Source organism: Leopardus geoffroyi, chromosome C1 (genome assembly GCF_018350155.1).
Source record: "Leopardus geoffroyi isolate Oge1 chromosome C1, O.geoffroyi_Oge1_pat1.0, whole genome shotgun sequence".
NCBI lineage: Eukaryota > Metazoa > Chordata > Mammalia > Carnivora > Felidae > Leopardus > Leopardus geoffroyi.
In genome coordinates this window covers 38,245,328-38,268,681 of record NC_059328.1, presented here as the reverse complement: position 1 = coordinate 38,268,681, position 23,354 = coordinate 38,245,328, and the positions used below count along the sequence as shown (strand labels likewise).

Sequence of the window (23,354 nt, the reverse complement as noted above, 5' to 3'; positions counted from 1 at the left end):
CCCTGGGCTGGAGGACAGAGGTGTGGATCCAGACAGGCTCGACAAAACAAAGAGAGGGGACGTTGAGGAGAAGGCCTGCAGGATGGGGAGAGTGTGCAGTGAGGAGGGAGTGAGTACCGCAGTGCAGACAGCAGGTTAGAGCCTGGGAGATCTGTGGGGAACCCTCATAGCAGGCTGCTGAGGAGCTCTGGAAAAGAGGCATGTTCAATATTGAATTTCCAATTGTGCTTCTGTGGTTTAGGATTCTTCCCCTCCCCAAGCCTTCAGTATAATCGGTTGCACACAAATCCTTCATGGGAATGGTTTTGGGGAAAATCAAGGGGGAAAGCTGAGTTCCCTGTAAAGTCAGTGGGGAACAATGAGAAAAGCAGGGGCAGGTGAGGTGACACGGGTAAAGTCAAAGGGTCAGAGGACACTGAAATTTGGAGCAACTTTGGCAGCAATAGGAGATGTGCATAAAATCAGCCGTTTAAGCCTCAAAGGACTAGAATGTTAATTGTGGTCAATTATAGTGAGTGGTTAGCATGGAGTGATGATCACAGACTGCACTGGAGAGGGTCCGACGAGAGTAGGGACAGCCTAGATGCAGAGAGAGAGAGAAAGGGACCTTCTCACTGCGTCCTTGGCAATGGGACAGGGCTGTGTTCTCTTTCCAGACACCTGAGATGCAGTGTGTTCACTCCAGCTGAAGGAGGCTCCCCCTCCAGCCTGCTCCCCCAGTCACAACCCAGCCAGCCACCACGCAAAGCCTACCATTTATTGAATGTTGTTACTTTCAGGGTACAAAGTTACTCGGGACATGGCCCTTGGTCCTCGCCCCTTGGAGTACTCAATCTCCTAGGGGAGATAAACATCACAGAACCGTCATCAGTGCCGCCACAGAGGCAGGTCCAGAGGACGTGGGAGCAGGAGTGGGATCGTGACCCAGTTTCCGGTCATGGTGTTTTCCAGGGTAGGTGGGTGCCTGGCAGGCAGAAGGAGAGGGGCAGGGGCCCAGGCGCCGTGGCTCCCAGGCCACCCATGCTAGCCCTCTTCAGGGCTTATTCTTTTCAACAAGTCCTGTCTCTCCAGCTGGACTCCAAATTCCTCAAGGCCGTGGAGACTCTGCACGTGTTTGGACGTGACAGTGGGAAGGGGCAGAATTTGAGTGGTGCCAAGGAGATTCCTTTGCCCCAGAGCTCCCTGCCCAAAACTCGGTCTGTGGCCACGCTTACACTCCACCCCGGTCCCTCACTCCCTTGGGGCTGTCAGGGGAAGTAAAGGCCCTCTGGGGTAGCACCTGCTAGAAACAGATGACTCGGGGTGGGGAACTGGAGAGGGAGGGGAAGGAGACCGGGAGAAAGGAAGAGATATGGGTGAGCAAAGATACACTTGGACTTTTGTAATGTTCTTGCTACCCTTTTTCTTATATCCTCCACTCTTTTACACCTTAAAACACATGCATAGTAAAAACTCCTGAATAGACGCACCAAGAGAGTGGAAACTGTTTTTGAGGTAGGGATGTAACTCAGTGTAATGGAAAAAGAGCTCGTTCGAGTCCTGATGTGTGGCCCTGAGCAAACCCAGAGCCCTCTCTGGCCTCCGTTTCTCCACTTGGTGGGTGTGTGTGTGTGTGTGGGGGGGGGGGGTCTGGTGTCTCCTCCTCGGTGGTCGCCGGTTTCCATGGCAAGATGCGAGGGAAGCCTGTCTCTGAGGCCGCAGGCTTGGGCCCTGTTTCCTCTGTGTCCGCTGGAGGTCTGCGGGTCTGCGAAGTCACGCGAAATAGCCCCAGAGGAAGACGTTGACGGCCAGCAGCAGGACGGCATTGACGTTGCAGACGCGTGTCCAGAGCGGTTCCTCGGCGATGCTGGTCAGCTCCCGCTGGCGCGCGGCCGTCTCCGCGGGGCTCAGCGCCTGCTCTGGGGGCCCGGCCAGCCCGCAGAACCAGTCCCACAGCAGCCAGCCCCAGCGCCTGCGCCGGGCTGAGGACCAGGAGCGGTGGGGGGGAGGGGGGGGACAGGCCAGGTGAAGGGAAATGACAAGGGGGTGGGGGGAGGGAGAGCTGGTGAGACACGGAAGAAAGAGGGGCGGGTGGCGCTGGGTCCCTCCTGCGAGCCAACAGGCCGGGCTCCCGGCTGGGACTGGGAGAGAGCTCTGGCTACAGCCCGTCTGGCTACAGTCCCGCCGTCCAGCAGAGCCTCCCAGTGCCACAGGGTGGGGTACGGGGTGAGGATAACGGGGTTCATCCCCATTCAGAGCACGAGGACAGGCGGGGCAGGATCTGTCCCAGGAGGGCCGGAGAGATCTTCCCGCGCCAGGGCCACCCGGCTGGTCTGCCTGAGGTTCAGTGCAACCCCCCTCCGCGTCTCCCAGCGGCAGGCTCTTTTCCTTTCGGATAGGCCTGCCGCACCGAGCGCTTCTTCTCCGGGTTGTTTTGAGCATCGAATGACAATGGACATTTGGTAGCGTTTTAAAAAGTGACTCGTGCTGGAGCAGCAGGGAGAGGCTCTGGAAACTGTAATGTTCTCACCGCACGTGAGACTGTGCCCATGCAGACCCCAGCACCAGGGCCGGGTTGCTTTGAGGTTAAAGGGTAGCAGAGTTCATTAAAAACTACGTTCGAAAAGAAGTAATAAAGTATTTTTAAGGGGTTTCCTTTTTGCATTAGCGGATAGCATATTAAAATAAAATTAATATGAAAACCTTTTCACTGAGGTTGAACAGAACCCACATTACTGTCTTAATGACTTTGGCACTTGGTGCTTGGTAAGTTCAATGTGACTACAGAGTGTCAGAGATATGAACACTCCGGATGCCATCTGGTCTGGCTCCCTCCTTGTACGGAGGAGGAGGAGGAGGAGGAGGAGGAGGAGGAGGAGGAGGAGGAGAAAGGCTCAGAGAAAGGAAGGGACTTGCTCAAGGTCATTCAGCGACAAGCTGCACTAAGCAGTGCCAGGCGTGTGGCATTTCAATTCTACTAGCTTTTATCATTTTACAAGCCCCTCCAAGTACTCTCTTCTGATTCTCAGGCCCCCCCTTAGGGGCAGATGACACACAGGGAGTCACGTGCGGATTCTGAGGCCCAGAGCGCCTGTTACGAGGTGCTCAGCACATCTAAGTGTGTCCACAAGCTGGCTGTATACACTTCCTTCAGATCCACTCTGCTGTCCTTAACAATTTTTTCATCGTTCTTTTTCTAGGACACAAAATCACACTGCCATTTTGCTGTTTAACCTGAGGACAGCACAGATGAGCCTTCATGCCTGTGGGTCTTTTGTGAAGGGGAGTCCAGAGTTCGCCTTTATTTTATTTTATTTTATTTTATTTTATTTTATTTAAAAAAATTTTTTTAACGTTTATTGATTGTTGAGACAGAGAGAGACAGAGCATGAACAGGGGAGGGTCAGAGAGAGAGAGGGAGACACAGAATCTGAAACAGGCTCCAGGCTCTGAGCTATCAGCACAGAGCCTGATGTGGGGCTCGAACCCACGGACCACGAGATTGTGACCTGAGCTGAAGTCGGCCGCTTAACCGACTGAGCCACCTAGGTGCCCCCAGAGTTCGCCTTTAATGGGAAGGAGTGGGAAGCTCCTCCTTAGCGTTTCTGGGGAGCCAGCCCCCAATAGGGAGCAGACATCTCTCTGCTTCTCCAGGGCTGGGCTCTGCCCTGTGGCATGGGGGCCAGCCGGGGGGAGGTGCGACCACCACATGAGTCTGCAGCGCTAGGGGTCAGCCGGGAGGGCACAGGCTGTGCCCTTCCTTCCCAGCTTCTTCCTCTTTGTTCTCTTGCTACCTGCCTCACCTAAAAGAGCCTGTGCCTCCTCTGTGCCATACATTTTACAGGGGCCAAGACTTGCTTCTTGCCATGACTGGGGGAGAAACAGTTTTGAGACCCCACCTGGTGCGTGGACCACAAAGCCTGAGAAAGAGGCCGGGGTTACATTTTGCAGAGCAAAACACACTGGAACTAATGGGGCACCTGATCGGACTTTGAGCTTCAGTGGCGCTTTCTGCACTTGATCTTAGCCAAAAGGCCGAGAAGCGATCAGTGGCGCTTTCTGAAGTAAGCCCTTGTGGGTTTTGACCTTGCAAGTTTGTAAAGGATTACATTCTTCGTTACAGATAGCTTTTATCGTGGACCACTGGTTTTAATCGCCACAGCTTGGGCAAGAAGATGTGAGTCTTAGCTCTTGGTGGGGTCCTGGAACTTACGATGTCATTAGATCCAGGCATGTGGCTGTTTCTCTAGGCAGGGCCTTAAGCAAAGGTGAAGGACCTCGAGAAAGGTGGGCACTTTCTCAGGTCTTGGGGGAGCACAGGCCCCCCCCACCCCTGAGCCTGGGGAAGGTGAGGGACCTGAGCAGCACAGTGCCACCAGCCGTTCAGGTCCAGCAGCTGGGTGCTTTGATGATCTTACCTAGGCTCTCAGCCTAAGTGAGTTATTGAAAGTTTGGACACCAGAGGCTTGGGAGGAACTCCCAAACCCAAAGGGAGAAGGCCGCTGCCGAAGGCACCCCAACTCCACCCAGGTGCTGGGGTTCCCTCTAACTGAAGCGGGAAGTAAACTTAGAACTTACATTTCATTAAATTATTAATTTCTGAGGGCAATAGAATTTGATTTGGGGCTTTTGCTTGCAAACTAATTTTTCTGACTGTAATTTTTCCTTAGGAATTTTATAATTTAGGAAATCTCTCCAATGTCATTATATCAGAATGTTTTAACGGCGTTATTTAATCACACTCTAGAAAAGCTATAGCTGCATTATGTCTAAAACAGCTACATTATGTCTTATGCCAACTTTCCACTTTAGATACCGTGCAGCCTTGGAGTAAACCTAACTCAGGTACTGTTCTAACACCTTTGAGAGCCTCCAGGGGGCAAAATTGATATGGCCCATAGCAGCTCAAGGAGGATGCCCATAGGAATGGTGGTTGGTCTAGAGGGACCTGATGAAGATGGGGAGAACTGTATAGACACACGGCTGCTCTAGTCCCGGGAGGGACAGCCATGCTTCTGTGCGACTAGAGGCAGAATTGCTAAGCTCTATGGGGAATAAATGAATAATATGGGTGGGGCACTGTTACTTTGACGTGCCTGGTGTTTCCTTCCATCTGGAGGGAACTCAGTGTAACACCCTTTGATTTTCTGACCTGAGGCTCATTCTCCGCAGGGGAGGTGAAGGGACGTCCCTGTTGGTAGGTTTGGGAAGCACGAAGAGGGCATGCTTGGCTCTGTCTCTCCCTCCTCCCTCTCGGCATTGCAGTGCTCACAGGGGCAGGCAGCTGACGGGCTCCTCTGCCTCATGCTGGCCTTCAGTAGAAGGAAGCATACCTCCCCATGGATATAAAATGAATCTTTCCACCTGTCCTTTATCAGTAACAATAAATGGCAATATTTTGGCTCTCATCTGCCTTCTTATTTGTCTTCTCAAATAGTTTAATAGCCATGTGGGAAGGGAAGGTGACTTTTTTGGCATCCCTCAGAGACCCCATCCCCTATGACTCCCAAATGTGGGTCTTTGGGGATCCATGACATGGCATCTGTCCCCATTGCTCCTCTGCGGCATGTGCCCCCCAGCAGACCCCCCAGCCTACCTCTGTGCTGGTCTTGGTCCTGGCTGGAGTTCTCTGTCTCTCCGCCTCCTGGAGGGCATGCCCCAGATGGCATCTCTGAGGTCCCTGGTGTGCCCTCTGGGGCCTCCTTCTCCAACTCAGAGTGGGGATGGCTCCGTGTCCACCACGTCAGGCGAGCGAGCTGAAGGGAAAGAAAACACCACTTGAGTCGGTTACTTTTGAGGGGCAGTCTTACTGTGGGAAAAGACAACCCCCTTCAAGGAGGCCGGCAAAGCAGTGAGGAGCTCGAGGAACAGGCACAGGGCCGAGTCAGGAGGCCTTGCTCCAGCCGAATGCTCTGTCTTTGAAAATCTGCACCCCTGAGCACCTGTTCCAGGCTCCATGTTTGGAAACTGGGAGGAAAGAAGCCAGACAGGGAGGCCGGTGCCACATGGCAAAAGGCTTCCAAGATCAGGCTGTGGAGTTGATACTCGTAAATAGAAACTCGTAGGCAATGGAGAGTCACTGCAGACTTCAGACAAAGGCAAAAGACTCTAAGTTGTGGAATTTAGAAAGATCTCTTGGAGGGGTGCCCGGAGGGCTCAGTTGGTCAAACATCTGACTTCGTCTCAGGTCATGATCTCACAGTTCATGAGTTCGAGCCCGCATTTGGCTCTGTGCTGACAGTTCAGAGCCTGGCGCCTGCTTGGGATTCTGTGTCTCCCTCTCTCTCTGCCCTTCCCCGACTCGTGCTCTGTCTCTCAGAAATAAATAAATGTTAAAAAAAAAAAGATCTCTCAGAGTGAATCAAAGGGATCCTGCCTGGAGGCTGCTGGAAAAGCAGAGCAAGACGTACAGAGCCTCTGGGATAGATGGAGGGGGCAGTCTTTGGGATGTTGAGGAGGAAGGCCCACAGGCCTTGGTGACTGATTGAATGAGCCGGGCGAGGAATCCGCAGACATGGCTCTCAGGTTCCTGCCGTGGGCCATCAGATGGGTGGTGGGCGAGCTGGAGGACTCTGCCTAAAGACTGCCAGCAGAGCCCGCCTCCGCAGGGTGGAGGTGTCCAGGTGAGGAGCACCACACCTGTGTCCCGTGGACAGCCCTGGTGGCTTGACCTCTCCTCCCTTTCTGGAGGCTCGGCAGAACGCACAGCAAGTCCTCTGGCTGGTATCAGTTGGACCCAACTGTGACTGAGCTCTGGACGGCCTCCTTTCCAAACAGCCTTTTTTTGTAGCCAGGCAGCTCTTGGTTCCATATTGACCCAGGTATCCCCTGCCCCGCCCCAGATTCCTACAAATATGTACAGCGGTGCAGGGTGAGAGGCCGTCTTCTGGGGCCCTTCCTGCCGGCGTCCAGCTACGCCTCTGCGTGGTCGTGAGAGCCTGGGCTGCGTCTTCCCTTGTAAGTACATCTTCATAAATGTTACTTCAGACTTATACCGTGTGTCATTGAGCAGTATGTGGGCGGTGTCACTTCATGGCATGGGAGGCAGTTGGATTTGGGGTTTGAATCTTTGGCTAGCGACAGAGAATTGAGTTTTGTCTTCATGTAGAGGGTGGTTGAATCCACGGACACGGATAAGATAACTCAGAGACAGTGTGGGGAGAAGGGTTATAGGCCATATTTGGGTTCCTAAGGAACCCTGACATTTAAGACCGCAGAGAAGGCAGAAGAGCAGAGGGTGGAAAGACAATACTGGAGAGGAATATGTCACGGAAGTGAACGGAAGAGAGCCCTTCAGGAGGCAGGGGGTGGTCAGCGGTGTCTGGTTCTCAGAGCTCACTGAGGATGAAGATGAGGATGTGACCAGTACTTTCTGCAACAAGAAGGTTATTGGGGTCTTGGCGAGAGCAGCTGCAATGGGAAGGTGGGACACCAGACTGGATGAGACGTATACAAGAAGTGGAAAGTAAGGCTGGGGGGGGAGACCCCTCTGCACGGTGTCCTGGCGAGGAGCAGGGCGGGGGGCAGGGGAGGCAGCCGTAATTAGGGAAGGGAGGAGATTTTCAAGTGTGAGACATCTCAGTGTGGGGCTGAGAGAGCAGACAATGGAGAAGAAGTTGAAGATTCAGGCAGTGAAGAGAGACCATTTCTGGAGTGAGCCACCAGAGAAATTGGTCTCTCTTGGCTCCTCGGTAGGAATTAATGGTACCAAGGGTATAAAGTCGTTTTGCAAACTCTAAAGCACCATACAGGTCAGAGGTGTTATTCATAACTTTCACCCAATGTTTCAGGGACTAACTTCTGTCATGGGCTCTTATTTTTGGGCTGAATTGTGTCCCTCCCTCAATTTTATATGTTAAAGTCCTAACCCCCAGGACTTCAGAATGTGACTATACATGGAGAGAAGGCGTTTAAAGAGGTAATTAAGGTTAAATGAAGGCAATAGAGTGGCCTTAATCCAACATGACTGGTGTCCCTATAAGAAGGGGAGACTAGGGGGCGTGTCTGGGTGGCTCAGTTAACTGTCCCACTCTTGGTTTCAGCTCAGGTCATGATCTTGCAGTTTGTGAGTTCGAGCCTCACATAGGACTCTGTGCTGATGGTGGGGAGCCTGCTTGGGATTCTCTGTCTCTCCCTCTCTCTCTCTGCCCCACCCCTGCTTGTGCTCGCTCTCTCTTTCTCAAAATGATAAACTTTAAAAACAAAAGAAGGGGAGACGAGGGCACAGACGGGCACAAGGAAAGAGAGGGTGAGGACAGAGAGGAGAAGGCAGGCATCCGCAAGCCAAGGACAAGGGACCTCAGAGCAAACAGCCCTACAGACACCTTGACCTCAGACTTCTCACCTCCAGAACTGTGAGGACATACATTTCTGTTGTTTCACCCCCCAGATTGTGGTTTCGTGTCATGGCAGCCGGAGCCAATACTCTTTTGCTCTAATGAAGAAAGGTTTCAAAAGACAGCTTCAAAGTCTGAAGACTGGCAAATCTGTGAGCACAGGAGTGGTGAGGACTCGCTCTGGGGGACTCCCCTCATTTACCTGTGTCTCAACTGGCCAATGAATCCCTACTCTTTCTTCTAGGGCCAGCTCAAAGTGACCTTGTCAGGGAACCCGATGCAGCCCCCAGGGGTGACAGCCCCTCCTGTCCTCGGCCCCTCCCTTTGAGCTTGGTCCTTCTTCACTCTCTTGTGGTAGAGTAACTGCGTGTGCTGGTGCCTGTCCCCGACACTTGCTGGCAGGCCCCATTCATCTTGGTAACCCTAGCACAGAGCCCGCCACACAGTAGGGGCTCATTGAGTAAATTTCCCATTGAATGAATTACTTTTCACATGGGAATTACTAACCCAATGAGCTCCTCCTCCCAAGGACTCTGTGTGGCTGCAAAGGAGACAACCCAATGGAGTAAAACTTGATGGTAGAATTTCAGACACTGGGGGTAGGGAGAACATTTTGTGGGGCCCCAGGACAAGCACTCCACTTGCCTTCTCCTCAGGGATGGGGGTGGTACAGAGGCTGACAGTGACAATGACGATGGCAGTGAGCCCACAGAGCAGGAGTGCAAAGTAGAGGTAGTGGAAGTCCTTCAGCACGGCTGGCCTCCGGTCCGCCTCCCCGCAGGCTGGGGCTGGGTATGAGAACTCCAGGATCATGCGCAGAAGCCCCACTGCCAGGCCAAACATGAGGCCCCAGAAGGCTCCCTGTGGAGAGAGGGCAGACACGGGCAGGGGTGAGGTCCAGCTGCAAGGTCCTAGGAAGCTAAAAGCCACTGGGTTGTTAGGGTGTTTGCAGGTCCGCCTTAGTGAGCTCCCCATTAATGCTGAGGCTTTGTCTGAACTCAAAGACGGGCAGAGTGGTGCACTGGGAAGGGAACAGGCTCCAGAGTCAGACACACTAGGATTTGGATCCTGGCTCCATTCCAGAACGATCAAAGCAGTGACTCAACCTATTGGCTTGGAGTTTTTGTGTGTGCAATAAGAGAAATTGATAAATACTCTGTATAGATGCTTAGTATTCAACAAGAATGGAACATGCGTTTGTAATAAGCAAGGAAAACCAGGATCCCCCATCCTGATTTTCTGTTACAATAAATTAAAAAATCAGAATAGAGCTCTTCCTGTTTTGCTTTTTAAAAAGAAAAGCCCCAGCACCTCCCCTGTCTTGTTTATAACACCAGTTGACCTCACCTATACCTGTTTCCCATACGTATTTTAAAAAATGAGATGCTGATCCTGATTTCAAGAATTCTGGGATGAGCAAAACACTCAGAATTCAACCAAGCCCTGCTGTGCGCCATGGTTATCAGCAGGGAGATTCGACCTCTGGAAACAGTAGACAGATTGCTGGGTACTCCCCCGGGAGAGGGGTTTCTGAGGTCTCCTTTGCAATGACTTTGAGCTGTCATGTGGCTCTTGCAGAGGCTGTCCATGACATCCCTTAGCCCCAGCGGAGTTGGGCCCCTCTTTCCTATCTGGGGTGGGGGAGGGGTTCCTGGGACTTCTAGCTCCTCCAGGCTGTCAGCTTTCAGCAGCTTCATGAACGGCGTGCCTGCAGGGTCCTCGCCAGGTCCGCACTTTGCTTCATTGCTGTTATATTGCCTACATACAGAACCTTATGGTGTCAGAGAGGAAACAGACTCCAGAGGTCCTCCAGTCTGACTTGGGCTTTCACACACGCCATGCTACGTGTTTGGAACACTCTTCTCTTCCCCATCAACCCTTCGGCCTAGGCTCAGATGTCACTTCTGACCCCCTCCCAGGCATCCCATAAGTTAGGTGCCCCTGATCTCTACTCTCACAGCAGTTATTATATTTCGTTATTATTTCTTATTGAATCACCTTTTCTCCCATCTGGCAGGGATGATTCCCATCCTTGTAAATCATTGCATCTGGGAGCCCCCGTAATAGGATCGATGAATGTTTGTTGAGGGAATGAATGAATCAAGACCTGATGGGTGGGGAGATGGAAGCCTGAATGGGGCAGTGGGTATGTCTAATATGTCACAGAGAGACCCTGGATTAAGGACAGATCAGGTCTCCGGCCCCTCTGGTGTACTGGGAGAGACAGGTGTCCTACTGCACTCACAGGCTCTGTGACCCTCTTGCAGAAGATGGCCAGGAGGAAGAGGGCAGTGATAGGCGGGGCCAGGTAGCTGGTGACAGACTGGATGTAGTCGAAGAGCTGCCCGCTGTTGGAGCTTTGGATGATGGGGATCCAGAGGATGCTGATGACAACCAGGAACACCACAAACAGTCTGCAGGGAGGACACAGGGCACCGTGAGGCGTGCTCAGGGTGGCTGGGCATGGGATGGGGGGAAGGTGATGCAAAGGAACCAGGAAAGGGGGAGGGAGGGGGGGATGCATGGGAACAAAATTAGAGAATGCTATGAGATCGGAAATGCCAAGGTTCTGGAAATGCAGACTGTTAAAATCCCAGAATATCAGAATTCCAGAATCCAAGAAACCCAGGAGTTTTGAGTTGGATGTCTTTAAAGTCATAAAGCCCACCTGTTCTTCAGGAAGGAATCCACACCTTTCACAGCACCACCCACCTCAGTAAATGGCCTCTGGTCTTGGCTTGGGATGCCTTTCCTTCTCTTCTGCATTCAAACCCTGTGCAAGAGAACCCTCTTCTCCAGGATGGCTTTAACTTCAGGGACTTTTCCCTTCTTTGGGCTCCTCCAGATCTAACCCCTGCACCGTTACACTGGCATTTAGCTCAGAACAGGGACTCCACCTTCTTCTCCTGACACCCCCTCAAATGATCCTGGCTCAGGCTCAAGTTCCCTAAAGCACTCCCTTAGGATTTTGTGTGAAAGCAGTGAAAAACGTTTCTTGGATGGGCTGGGTGCAATAATGCATGTGGCCAGGAGATGCCGCCAAAACCCCACTGATGGATGAAATAAATGGCAGTGAAACTGGGCTGTGAGGGAGCTCAAACGGCGCTTCTTTGGAAATGTCTCTGCACACCTGTCCTCTCCTCTCCCTTCCCTCGCACATTTTCTCTCTCAGGCCCCACTAGAGCGGCAGCTACCACAGTCTACAGGGCGATCCTTAGATGCTCAGGTGCTGTGCACAGGGCTGGGGGCAGAGTGAGCAGGTGCTAGGGCTCCATTAGGCAGCAGTGGACTGAAGGCATCCTGGTGGAAGGAGCAGTGTGTGCAAAGGCAGGAGATGGAAGAGAGCAAGTTATCGAAACTCAAGTACCGCCTACCAAAAGGGAAGAATAAACATGGTAGTCCAGAAACCTGAGTCACAGAGCCTTAAATTAGGAAGCAAAGATTTCAGACAGTGCCCCTGTGTAAACCCTGTAACCTGTGTAAACATAGTAACCCTGTGTAAACTACAAGCCTAGGGAGGAAAAGAAAATAAGCCACCAAGTGATACTTTGAAAAGCATAAAATCAAAACCAACAAGAGAAAGTTCAAATACTTAAGCTTGGTGTGTAAGGCTCTGCATCCTTTGGAGACAGCCTTCCTAGGGTCATCTCCATGGAGGCAGGCCCCACGCTGCATCATGAGACCGCGAGCAGCCCTCAGGGCAGGGCAGGGCACGATGTCCCTGGGTGCCTAGCGCCAGGTGTGATGCAAGGGGGATGGACGGGGGCGTGGGGGGGGGGGTCCGATGGAGAAAATTAACAGGCTTTCTGTTATCCTGGAATACGGCCCAGAGCCGATCCTGAAGCTCCTGGGGGCGAGCTACTTGCTAACTTCCGTCCACCTACACAGCTCACCTTTCCCTTCTTAATTGCCTTGTCAGCTTCTCTCACTCTGTCGCTCACTTGCAAGAGAAAGTTGAACACACAGGGAAGAGATTTTTTTTCCTCCTTACTCTGAAGGAGGAGCGTCCAGAGCCGGCGGGGGACTAACCTGAGGTCATGTAGGGATCTGACGCTAGAACCAGGTGCTGTGACTCCCCACCCGCAGAATCTCCCCAGGGCAGCCCAGGGCACGGAGGGGGGGCGGGTGCCTGCAGGGAGGGGGGAACTCCGGAAGGGGGCGCAGCGCACCTGCCCACCACCATCAGCTCCCGCTCTGTGGCCTTCCTCCGGAAGCGCTGCCACACGTCGATGGCAAACAAGGTGCTGCTGCTGTTGAAGATGGAGGTGAGTGAGCTCATGAGGGCGGCCAGGATCACGGCGATCATCAGGCCCCGCAGACCTGGGGAGAGGCGAGGTCTCCCGTGAAGGCCAGCTCCGCCGGGAGCCATGGAGGCTGCAGCGTCAGGCGGAGCCGGGAGTCTGGGGGTGGTGCTGGCCCTGCGTGAGGTCCCCCTCCATGCAGATAAGGAGTCCAGGAAAACCAGAGGCCGGCTTCTGGATAAGCTCTGCCTTCGCCCCGCTCTGCCCTCTGCCCTGCTCTATGGCCTTGGGCGAGCCATCCCATCCACCCTGCCCAGTGCCAGCTCCCTTATCTGCGTCCTTAAGAGCTGTGCGGCTAAGTGGTCCTTCAGGTTCTCTGCAGCTTTGACGTCTCAGTCTGGGCGTCAGAGCCTGGAGACACTTGGTTAGTGGGCCCCTGATGGGGAGGAGGGTGACGGTTAATAATTGAGTGTTTTCAGTTTTTGTTCTTTTTCACCGACACTGAGGTGCCAGGTTAAAACCCTCACCTAGGACGGGTGGCCCTGGGAAGCCCTGGATTTGTTTCCTGGTTCTGCAAGTAACCAGGTGTGTGATCTTTGAACTAGTTCCTTCCTTTCTGGGCCTGTTCTGCCCCCTGTGGCAGGAGAGGGTGGATCCCGTTGCTATCTGAGGTCTCTATGACTCAAACTACCAAGATTCTGGAAACAGGACTACTCACGTTTCCCTGGGGAGATGACTGTCCCTCAGCCCTGCCTCAGCCCTCTTTCCTCTCAGTCCAAATACTTAACCACCTCCTGGAGGTCTCCCTGAAAGACTCAAAATGTTCCAAACAAACCTAGGCCAGCACCTTCCAGCACCTTCTTCCAGAGCCCGTTGTTTCTTTCTTTGGTTAATAATATCCAATCTCCATACCAGACGCTCAGTTATCCTAGACCCCCCTCTTCTGCTCCCCTCCCACCCTACGTCCCTCAATCAGCCCCTCTGTGGAGGCCCCGTCCCACCAGCTCCACTATTTCTTTCATTCATTCCCTTTTTTCTTTTTCTTTTTGTTTTTATGAGCCGGAGGTGCAGAAGAAGAGAGACAGAGAGAATCCCAAACAGGCTCCCATGCTCAGCACAGAGCCCAGTGCGGGGCTCGATCTCACAACCAGGGGATCATGACCTAAGCCAAAACCAAGAGTGGGACACTTAACCGACTGAGCCGCCCGGGTGCCCCAATTCATTTCTTGTTCTACTGAAGGGAAGGGGTAGCCCAACTCAAGGACTTCCCTCTATAAACCTGGCTCTTTTCCTACATCTCCACTCTCAATGTCATCGTAAACCCCGGACCTGGAGGCCTCCCTGGATCCCTCTTTCTCATCCCTCAAACATGATCAGTCATCAAATCCTGCCGCCTCTACCTCACAAATATCTTTTAAAACCCTTTCTGTCCATCTCTGAAACCACTGACCTGGTCCACACCACTATCACCCCTCACCCGGGCCACTGCAAACCCCTTGTTAACTGTCTCTCTGCCTCCCCTTAAGCTGAACCCTCCGTGCAGATGGTCCCCCTCACGTGCTCTGGCCTAAAACCCAGCGTAAAGGCTCTGCTCCACGGTGAGGCATGGCCACGGTCTCCTCTCCAAGGCTATCCATTCCTCCTGCATGTGCGTCACACAGGTGACTCTACTTCATTTCAGACTTCAGTTCAGACTTCATGCTCTCTCTCAGCCCAGGGCCTTTGCACACACAGCCCCTCCTCCCCCGAATGACATTTCCCACACCTGTCTGGCTTTGTCTGCCTAAGATGTTCCTCAGGATTCAGCTCCGTTTCCTCTCCTCCAGAAAACCTTCTCTGACATTCCCAGGTGGAGCCAGGTGCCTCCTTAGGGCTTCCTCGGTGCCGCTGTGTCCCCACCCTGGTGACATAGTATTGTGCCCTCTGTGAGCCCGGGTGTCCTGGAGATGGCATGAAGCCTCAGAGTAGGGGCCTGCCTTTTATCCCTGCCTCTCCAGGATTAGAGCCAGAATGGGTGCCTTACAGATGTTTGTGAAAAGTGTCTCTGTGTGTGTGTGTGTATTGGGGAAGGAAGTGTGGAGGTGAAAGTTTTTTTATTCCCTCTTTGCATCCGTGTCCACGTTTAGTGCAATCCCTCCTGGGCACTGGGGATTGGAAGAGGCTGGGGCATGGAGTGAAGGGTGGTGTGGGGGAGACAGGACTTACCAACAGGCATGAGGGCTACGACCAGCTTGGGGTAGGCGATGTTGGAACACCCCACGCGGGCCCCGCAGATGCTTTGGCAGACGTCAGGGTCTACACAGCCCACCTCATCTAAGGAAGAGTGATGGCCATTAGGGGCGAGTCAACCTGTGTGTGCCTTCTTGGTTCGGCCCAATATTTGCTTTCCAACCCTACAGGGACGTGTTTACTGGTGACGCTGGCAGGAATCAGCATCTGTTGTAGAGGCCAGAGGGTCAAGGGGCAGGTAGATGTCTGGGTACTATGATTTAGCCGTCGCTGGTAAATTCCTTGACCATATACTACCCTGCAAAGCCTGGTAGACTCCTTTGCGTTTTAGGCCTTACATCTTGATAAAGGGCAAACATCCTCGGAAGGCACCAAGAATGCCTTCATTGTTCTTTCCCTTATGAAGGGAAAGTAGGATTTTAAAATGATATTCAGATACAAATTCCTTCTACTGAAATACTTATTGTATGTGTGGCCCACAAAGCCTAATGCACTTCCGATGTGTTCTTAACAGAACTAGCATGTGACCCCTCCCCCCAGTGCAACATTGCCCAGCTCTTACCTGGGTACAGGGCCCGGCTGATCATGCCAGGCATGACGATGAAGAACATGGGCAGGATCTTCAGGTAGCCCCCCAGCACCGAGCCTCCCTTAGCGTGGGACAGATTCTTGGCAGACAGAGACCTCTGCACAATGACCTGAAAAGGGAGCAGTGGAGGCGTGCCACTTAGGTCAGGTGGGGCTCAGCTCAGCCATAGGCGAGCCCTGAGGTAGTCCCGGAATGAGTCCCAACACCCTGTGCACCTAGACTCGTGGTTTTCCCACAGGGAGCCACCCCAGTGTGTGATGGTCCGGGCCAAGCTTGTCTGGGGCATCACCTGGTCCGTGCACCAGCACCAGGTGGCCAGCACTGTGAGCCCAAAAATGAGGCCTGGCCAAGGAATGTCCCCGCTCACAGGGTCCCGGAGCATGTGGAAGGCATCAGATCGGGGGAGATGGCAGGTGGTATTGGGGACTGTGGCATTAGGGATGGCCTGTCTGTACCGTTGCTCCAGGCCTGGGTACCAGCCCACCTCCTGAAAGCCTATGGAGAGAGACCACAGTGAGTGACACAGCTCCGAGACCCCAGTGGACCTGTCACATGCCCCCACCCCACCTCCCAGTCCCATGTGGAGCCCCGGGGCTTGGAACTGGTATGCAACTTGGGAATGAGGGAGGGATGTGGGGTGTATTGAGAAGTTCGCTCTTTGGCAGTCCCACCCTGGAAATGGGGGTAGGGAGGTGGGGAACGTGACCGAGTCATAGCATGGAGGTGAAAGCCCAAGACAAATCGGAGAGCAATTTTGACGTGATGGTGGGTATATTCAGGTCTCTACCTTACCTAGAAACATGAGGACCAGGGCGCCCCCCACCATGATCACCGTCTGCAGAGCATCTGTGTAGATCACGGCCGTGAGACCCCCTGGGGACCCAAGGAGAGGGCTCATCAGTCAGCACCAACAAGGGGTTCCTCTCCGGCTGCCCGCCCTGTGCTTGGCCACACTGGGGAGACCAGACAAGACATGGAGTCCTCTTAGCAGGTCGATTCTAGCCGCCTGCCTTCCCCCCACAGGCTGGTGCCAGCCACTGGCACTCAAATCTAGCTCTCTCTCTCCCCAGTGGCCCTTGGGTACCGCAGCTGCACCTCCCTCCTTTGTTCTTGTTGTTTTTAATACCCCAAGACTATTCCTCTGCTGGGCTGATAGTTCTACCAGGAATACTCCCTCCTTCCCCACCAGACACCGTTTAAATTCCCTATATTTGCAAACTGACTTAGCCACAAGCCAGGAACCCAGGTGCCCAGGCCTATGGGAAGTGCTCTGGAGGAGACAGGAAGGCAGGCTGGTGGCTTTGTCTGGAGCAGTCCACAGCCACACTACTCCTGGTGACAGTCCCCTAGTCACACTCCTAGCATCCCTAGGTGACCCCTCTCCACCTCTCCCTGTCTCTCTGTCTCTGCTCCAGGCACCTGCACCCCAATGCGACCCGCCCTTGGCCTTACCTGCAATGGTGTAGACAGCTGTCACCACCAGAAGCATCACTGTGGAGAGGTATAGGTTCCAGCCCAAGGCTATCTGGATGAACAGGGCTCCAGAGAAGATGTCAGTCTGCAGAGAGCCGGGACCCAGGAGTCCAGGTCACCTGAGGCCCTCGCTGTGGCCACCAGGGTATGATGCCTCCTGCTCAGCCATACCAAGTGCTGTCAGCCCTCATCACATAATGAGGCTGAGCCTAAAGTGCCATGCTGAGGAGAATGAGCTTGGCCTCGGGGATTCTGAGGAGCCGTGGAGATTTTCAGGCAGAGGAGCACCGCATAAAACTTTGAAACCAAGAGCAATGAGGTCTGGTGGCACTGATGGGATAGTCTGTGGGCCATCGTGATGGCAGGGGGGAAGGAATGAAGAGAAGACAGAGGAGAGGAAGTGGGGAGCAGGGGTTGGAGAAGAGAGAGCAGGCACCCAGAGGCCCTCTTTTCCCTAGCAGAGCAGAGGCCCGCCCAGCTGCCAGGGGGCCCATGCTGACCAGACAGGCAGGAGCCCCAGGACAGATAACCGCACTTCTGGAGGCTCTACATGTTTGGGTTTATTAGAGGACCCGGCTGACCAGACAACATGCTGACTTAGGCTTGTTTTCCAGTATTGGTGGACAAGTGGCTGTACCATTTTTCCCATCTCTCGACCTGGCAACTCGTGGACTCAGTCCCCTTCAGTGCCTGCTTGCTGATCCCATTGCATGGCTGTTTCATGAACCCATCCCAGGGCTACAACAGGACGGAGTGCCAGGACGCCTGGACCGGGTCACAGGACCCAAACTTTAGTTCAGTCCCACAGCTCTATTCTGTGTGGACATGGGCGAACCATCTGCCCTAGGTTTGTTTTCGGAGTGTAGGTCAGAGGAGGAGGAATAAGGATCTTTTGAACAGTGACATGTAGGCAACAAATTCATGGTGCTTAATGGAGGATCAATTAATGGAGAGAGAAATGAATGAATGCACTCTAGATTAGGAATTATTTAAATAGAGGCACTGTCATTTACTTAACAGGTACTTCTCATTCATCTGTGATCGCTCCATTGCTGAGGGAGAGCGTGCATTGAAGGTATGTGGATTCATGCTTCCTCCCTTCCTCCCTTCTTTCTTTCTATCTATCTATCTATCTATCAATTATCTATCTATCTACCTACCTATCATCTATCATCCATCCATCCATCCATCCCTACATCCAGCAACAAGCCATGACTCAAGCTCAGCATTTTCAGGGAGACAAGATGGCCACATTGCGGTGGGTACTCACTGAAATCTTGGTGAAGATGTAGAGGATGAGAGACAGGACAGACATGTACACCTGGATCCTCTGGCCCCCGAATCGCTTCTTCAGGTACTGTGGCATTGTGACCACACCAGCAGCAATGTACACGGGGACGAAGATCCAGCCCAGGGCCAGAAGCAGCCAGGTTGCCTGGTAGAGTGGGGAGAACAAGAACAAGAGACATCTACCCGTGTCCTAGATGCACATGGAAGGACAGCCTCCTGTGCACGTCACGCTGTGAGGGAGCACCGAACTGGGAGGCAAGGGACCTGGGACCTGATTTTAGTGCTGTGTGACCTCTGATGAGTCCCTCTGCCTTTTCCAGGTCCTGGTCTCCTCATCTGTGAAATGGGTTCTCGATTTACCATACAGCCTCTCCAAGCACCTCCGAGGTTCCTCTCAGCACTAAAGCCAGGGGTGGGGTGGGGTGTGGGGTGTGGGGTGTGGGGCGTTCAGACCCTCGTTATCTCTGAGAAGCCTCCAGACCAGCCTCCTTACATTCCATTCGAAGCCCCCAACAGCAAGGCCTCCGGCAGCTCCTGTCCCAGCCAGGCCGATGAACAAGCCACTGCCCACATTGCTGGACATCAGAGAGGCTCCAATCTGCAAGGCACAAGTGAGGTCAAAGGTTGGGGTCAATTTTAATCCAAATCAACCTACAGCCAGGATCGTGAGCTTCAGGAGCTGTGAATAGAGCAGGGCCTGGGTCAGGAAATCAGAGGGAGGAGAGGAAGGGAGGGAGCTGACGTTTATTGCGTACCTACTGTATGTGGGCATGGTGTGAGGCATTTCATAGGCACTAATGCACTTAATCTTGATAAACATTTCAAGGGATAGGTTTAATCTTTTCAATTTACAGAGGAATGAAATAATGTTAGGAAAAATGAAGCCGTTGGCTCCAGGTCACCCAGTGAGTGAGTGGCCAAGTGGGAAAGAAGGGAAGCCATGGGAAACAGCATCCATGCAGGGAGGACAAGGCCCTGCACTGGGGCCACCCATCTAGGGGCCTCCAGAGGCAAGGATGCTGAGGGGAGGAGGGGAGGTCCCCATGAGAGGGACTGGGGGAGGCCCTCTGCCATCCAGTGCCTCCAGCACCAGGCCAGGCAGAGGGAGGAGCTGAGGGGCTGAGCACAGGCTGGGCCAGCCTCGGAGTTGAGATCATTTTTCCCCAGGAGACAGCAATAGACACAATAATATAACTCTGATGCAATAGACACAATCTGATGCAATAGATACAATAAGGATGACATCATAGCAGTTAGTACATACACAGCATTGCCAAGTGCCAGGCACTGGTCTAAATATGTTAACTTGGGGCACCTGGGTGGCTCAGTCGGTTAAGTATCTGACTCTTGGTTTGGGCTCAGGTCATGATCTCACGGTTCATGAGCTCAAGCTCTGCTCTGGGCTCTGGCTGACCATGTGAAGCCTTCTTGGGATTCTCTCTCCCTCTCTTTGCCCCTCTTCTGCTCTCTCTCTCTCTCTCTCTTTCTCTCAACATCTATATATATACACACACACAAACTAACTCAACCCTCACCACAGCCTTATGTGGTAGGTTCTATTATTATCCCCATTTTACTGAGGAGGAAACCAAGGCACAGATAAATGACTTGCCCAAGTTCCAGAACTAGTAAACAACAGAACTTTTGAACCCTGGCTGTCTGGCTCCAGTAATTAGTGCATGATTGTTGCTGGGCACCTAATAAGCACTCATTAGTGTTATCTTTTATTATTTGATGGGATCCTTCACTGGACGGGAAAGGGGCAGAGGGAGGGGCTCCGGGGCCTGGGCAGAGGCAGGACGGGGACGGAGGTGAAGAGCTGTGCTCCAGCCTTGCGCCCTGTGTGACTTTAACAAAATCACTCCCTCTGGCAAGTCTTCAGATTCCTCACCTGTAAAATGTGGGGACTCACTTGCTCCCACTCACTGACTGTTCTAATGGTGCTGGGTGATAGAAAGTGAGAAGGAAGGAAAGGTACTGAGACATTCAGAAAACAGCTGAGCAGCACGAGGGCACAAAGATTCTCATGCTGAAGCCACTCCGTGCTGCCGCACACACATGCACACACACACACATGCACACACACTCAGGCGGTCCTGGGGACGCTGGCAGGGCTGGTGGGGAGCGCCTGGCCAGAGCATGGAACACTGGGTCTGCTCCCTCACTGGGAGCAGCGAGGTGCCTCGGCCCCACTCAGCCCAGGGCTCCCAGCTCATGACTGGAGGAGCCATCAGTCAACAAGGTTGGCAGGGGGACCAGACGGGCCCGTCAGGGACAAGGATGCTGTTACTCCTTCTGCTCTTGGTTTCCCAGCCACACACTCTGCTCAGGCCACAGAGAGGGGAGTGAGGCACTTCTCAGGACTGGCCGGGTAGGGAAGGGTGCAAAGCAATGGGACCCGCGTAACAGATGCCCAGACAGACACACGGGCTCGAGTCACAAACAAGACCAAGCAGAGCCAGTTGTGCGTCCAGCCGCAGGCAGAAGCCCTGCCCCACTGAAGCTCGTGGGAGGCAGGGCTCGTCTCTACACCCTGCTCATCTGGAGGACACCCTCCTCCTGCTCAGAGACCTCGGGTTTCCTCACACTTACAGTGAGACACAGTTTCACACGGAGCAGGGAGATGTCCTCTCTGCAGGACTGGACGGGCACCCGGCCACCCCTAGCCACTCTCCTGGATGGACCAGAGAGGTTCTCTGTCCTGCTTCTTGTCCCTCTTACAGACTCATCTCCAGGGCTGTGATGGGGGTGGGGGAGGGTGGGTACCAACTGAACAGAGTGCCCTTCCGTCTGTTGAGGTGATGGCTGGCAGGGACCAGTCACTGTCCCTGTGAGCTTCCAGCCCCTCGCCCCTCACACTCCTGGGAATTCGTGCTAGAGGCATGAGAGTTCCTTGCCCCTGCCTCCTCCTGTCCCAGATACTCGAACTTCCAGAGAGCTCTGTCAATGTCCAGGGCCCCCTCTACTCTTCAATGAGTCTGTCGCCAGTGCAGGCAAGAAGAGTGGTGAGAACCAAGACAGGCTGTAGGGACGGCTGGTGGCGTGTGAGAGCATGCACTCGTGTGCCATGCGTGTGAGCTGTGCGTGCCCAGGCGTGCACACAGCCTTAGCTACCAGGGGGGCTGACAACTCCACCCTGCCTTTTCCAGGCAGGGCTCACCTCCCTCCATCGTGTTGCAGGAATAGGAAGTTAGTTTTGAGGAGCGAGAGAAACAAGTGAGGTGGCCTGAGGGGGGAGATGGGGCTCACAAAGGTGTCGGGACCGATTCCCTGAGGATGCTGGGGATTGGACCTCTGTGACCCCCCCACTCACTTCACTCCTCTACAGTACTAAGCAGCTGTGTCTGCTTCCCATGAAAGTCTTTGCTAATCCCACCTCCCCTGAGGCCAGAGGCTTCCTGCACGTGCTCACAGCCCCTCTGTGTCCCCCAGCTCAGCATTCATCCTGTTTTCTGTGAGTCTGTCTGCCCAGCTAATCTGAGCTTCTCCAGGATGGGAACATTCTAGATTATTTCTGTAGGTGCAGTGTCCAGCCTAGGGTATCCACTTAAGAGGCGCTTATCGGGGGGGGGGGGGGGCACATTAATTAGCAAGGTCTCTCGGGTTATAGGGTGACTTTGGGCCACAGAGAAGGAGCCCAGAGCCAGGAAACTTATCTGGGGGGCTGCTGCCTTGGTCCAGACAAGAGAAGACAAGACGAGGATCCAATGGTGGGAAGAGACAGGGGGGAAGATCAACTCACCGGCCACCAGGTCATGGACCTCCCCGCCAGGAAATAGCCGCCGATGGTCCCTCGGCTTGCGCGAATGGACGACTGGAAAGGAAGGGGAGAGAGATGAGGGTTTCCTGAGCTCCTCCACCTCTGCCCCCCCTCAGCTCCCCATTCCTGGGTGCAGGCACTGGGGTGACACAGAGCAGGAGAACTGAAACATGCAGTTTCACAGGTTTTATTCTACGTGCTTATGAGAGGGTCACAGCCTCTCTCTGGGCCTCACCGTTCATCCCCTGGGCTGGTGCAGAGAGCAAAAGGGCCGACAGAGATTAAAGCCTTCATGAACAGCACGGCACCTGGCAAGTGTGCAAGATTATGGCTATTGTCCCCTGAGCCCTCCCTCTGTCCACACTTGTGTCAGGAAGTGATTTGTATCTGATTGAGAGGCTTGCATGGAGGCGCCCTCTCCCTCCTTTCTGCAGGACTCCCACACGCTGGGGACGGGAGTACAGAGAGCCCAGGAGCCCCCGGCAGAGGCAGGGCTCTGTTTGGGGGGCTTCTCTTGCCCTGTCCTGAAGTCAGACCATGCTGGATAAGCCTGTGCAGGACCCACACAGACCCCTGCCCTGAACTGGTGGGTGGTGGTTTGCAGCCTGTGGGGGGTGGGGGGGACTGCTCTGAACAACAAAAGGAGAGTGGACATGAAGGAACTTCCTCTGGGGACTAGGGGCTGGCAGCAGGGCAGTGGGCAGGGAAGCGGAAACTGGAAGACTTTATTAAGATGCCAAAGTTGGGGCGCCTGGGTGGCGCAGTCGGTTAAGCGTCCGACTTCAGCCGGGTCACGATCTCGCGGTCCATGAGTTCGAGCCCCGCGTCGGGCTCTGGGCTGATGGCTCAGAGCCTGGAGCCTGTTTCTGATTCTGTGTCTCCCTCTCTCTCTGCCCCTCCCCCGTTCATGCTCTGTCTCTCTCTGTCCCCAAAATAAATAAACGTTGAAAAAAAAAAAAAATTAAAAAAAAAAAAAAAAAAAAAGATGCCAAAGTCAACAGGTCTCTGATTAGGTCTAGAGGTGGGAGAAATACCTGAAGGAGAGGAAGGAAAAAGAGAAATGTGACAGGAACCTCTTTGCCCCCAAGGAAAAGTATGCAGTCACTGGGGAGTGATGGGGAGGAGAGGGGCTGGTGCTTGTTAAGCCCTTGCTGGAACTTTCCTTGTCACCTCTGGTCTTTGGGCAGGGCAGGATGAGCAGATGGAATCATCTGACAAGTAAGGAAACTGAGGGCTGAAGACAGGGAACAGCTCATCCCAAGTCACTGAGGACTGGTTCTTTTCCTCCCAGGAGCCAACGATCAGCTGCTTGCCCATTTCTCCTTCACACCAGCTTGGGAGGCAGGGGCTGTTCACCCTGCTTTGCAGATAAGGAAACTGAGGCCCAGAGAATGTTCCCGAGCTTGCCACAGTACCAGTTGGGACTGGAACCATTGTCCCCTGCCTCCAGAATGTGG

The 23,354-nt window shown here is 53.7% G+C and overlaps 1 protein-coding gene across 3 annotated transcripts in view; it reads right to left on the bottom strand.

The window, feature by feature from the left end:
• Positions 1-743: 743 nt before the first annotated feature.
• SLC5A9 (solute carrier family 5 member 9) overlaps positions 744-23,354 on the bottom strand; it is a 28,661-nt gene continuing 6,050 nt past the window's right edge. Inside the window, exons 3-15 of one of the 3 annotated variants that reach the window (XM_045477293.1) lie at positions 21,880-21,951; positions 18,631-18,735; positions 18,118-18,282; positions 16,827-16,932; positions 16,167-16,247; positions 15,742-15,869; positions 15,348-15,483; positions 14,762-14,869; positions 12,485-12,635; positions 10,561-10,729; positions 8,961-9,176; positions 5,576-5,735; positions 744-1,961 (exon numbers count right to left, since the gene is read on the bottom strand). In XM_045477293.1, the coding sequence (XP_045333249.1) occupies positions 1,753-1,961; positions 5,576-5,735; positions 8,961-9,176; positions 10,561-10,729; positions 12,485-12,635; positions 14,762-14,869; positions 15,348-15,483; positions 15,742-15,869; positions 16,167-16,247; positions 16,827-16,932; positions 18,118-18,282; positions 18,631-18,735; positions 21,880-21,951 (1,806 nt within the window). In that variant the 3' untranslated portion in view covers positions 744-1,752. Of the gene's footprint in view, positions 1,962-5,575; positions 5,736-8,960; positions 9,177-10,560; positions 10,730-12,484; positions 12,636-14,761; positions 14,870-15,347; positions 15,484-15,663; positions 15,870-16,166; positions 16,248-16,826; positions 16,933-18,117; positions 18,283-18,630; positions 18,736-21,879; positions 21,952-23,354 lie in introns of all 3 variants that reach the window. The other 2 variants (XM_045477292.1, XM_045477294.1) reach the window with 2 other exon arrangements.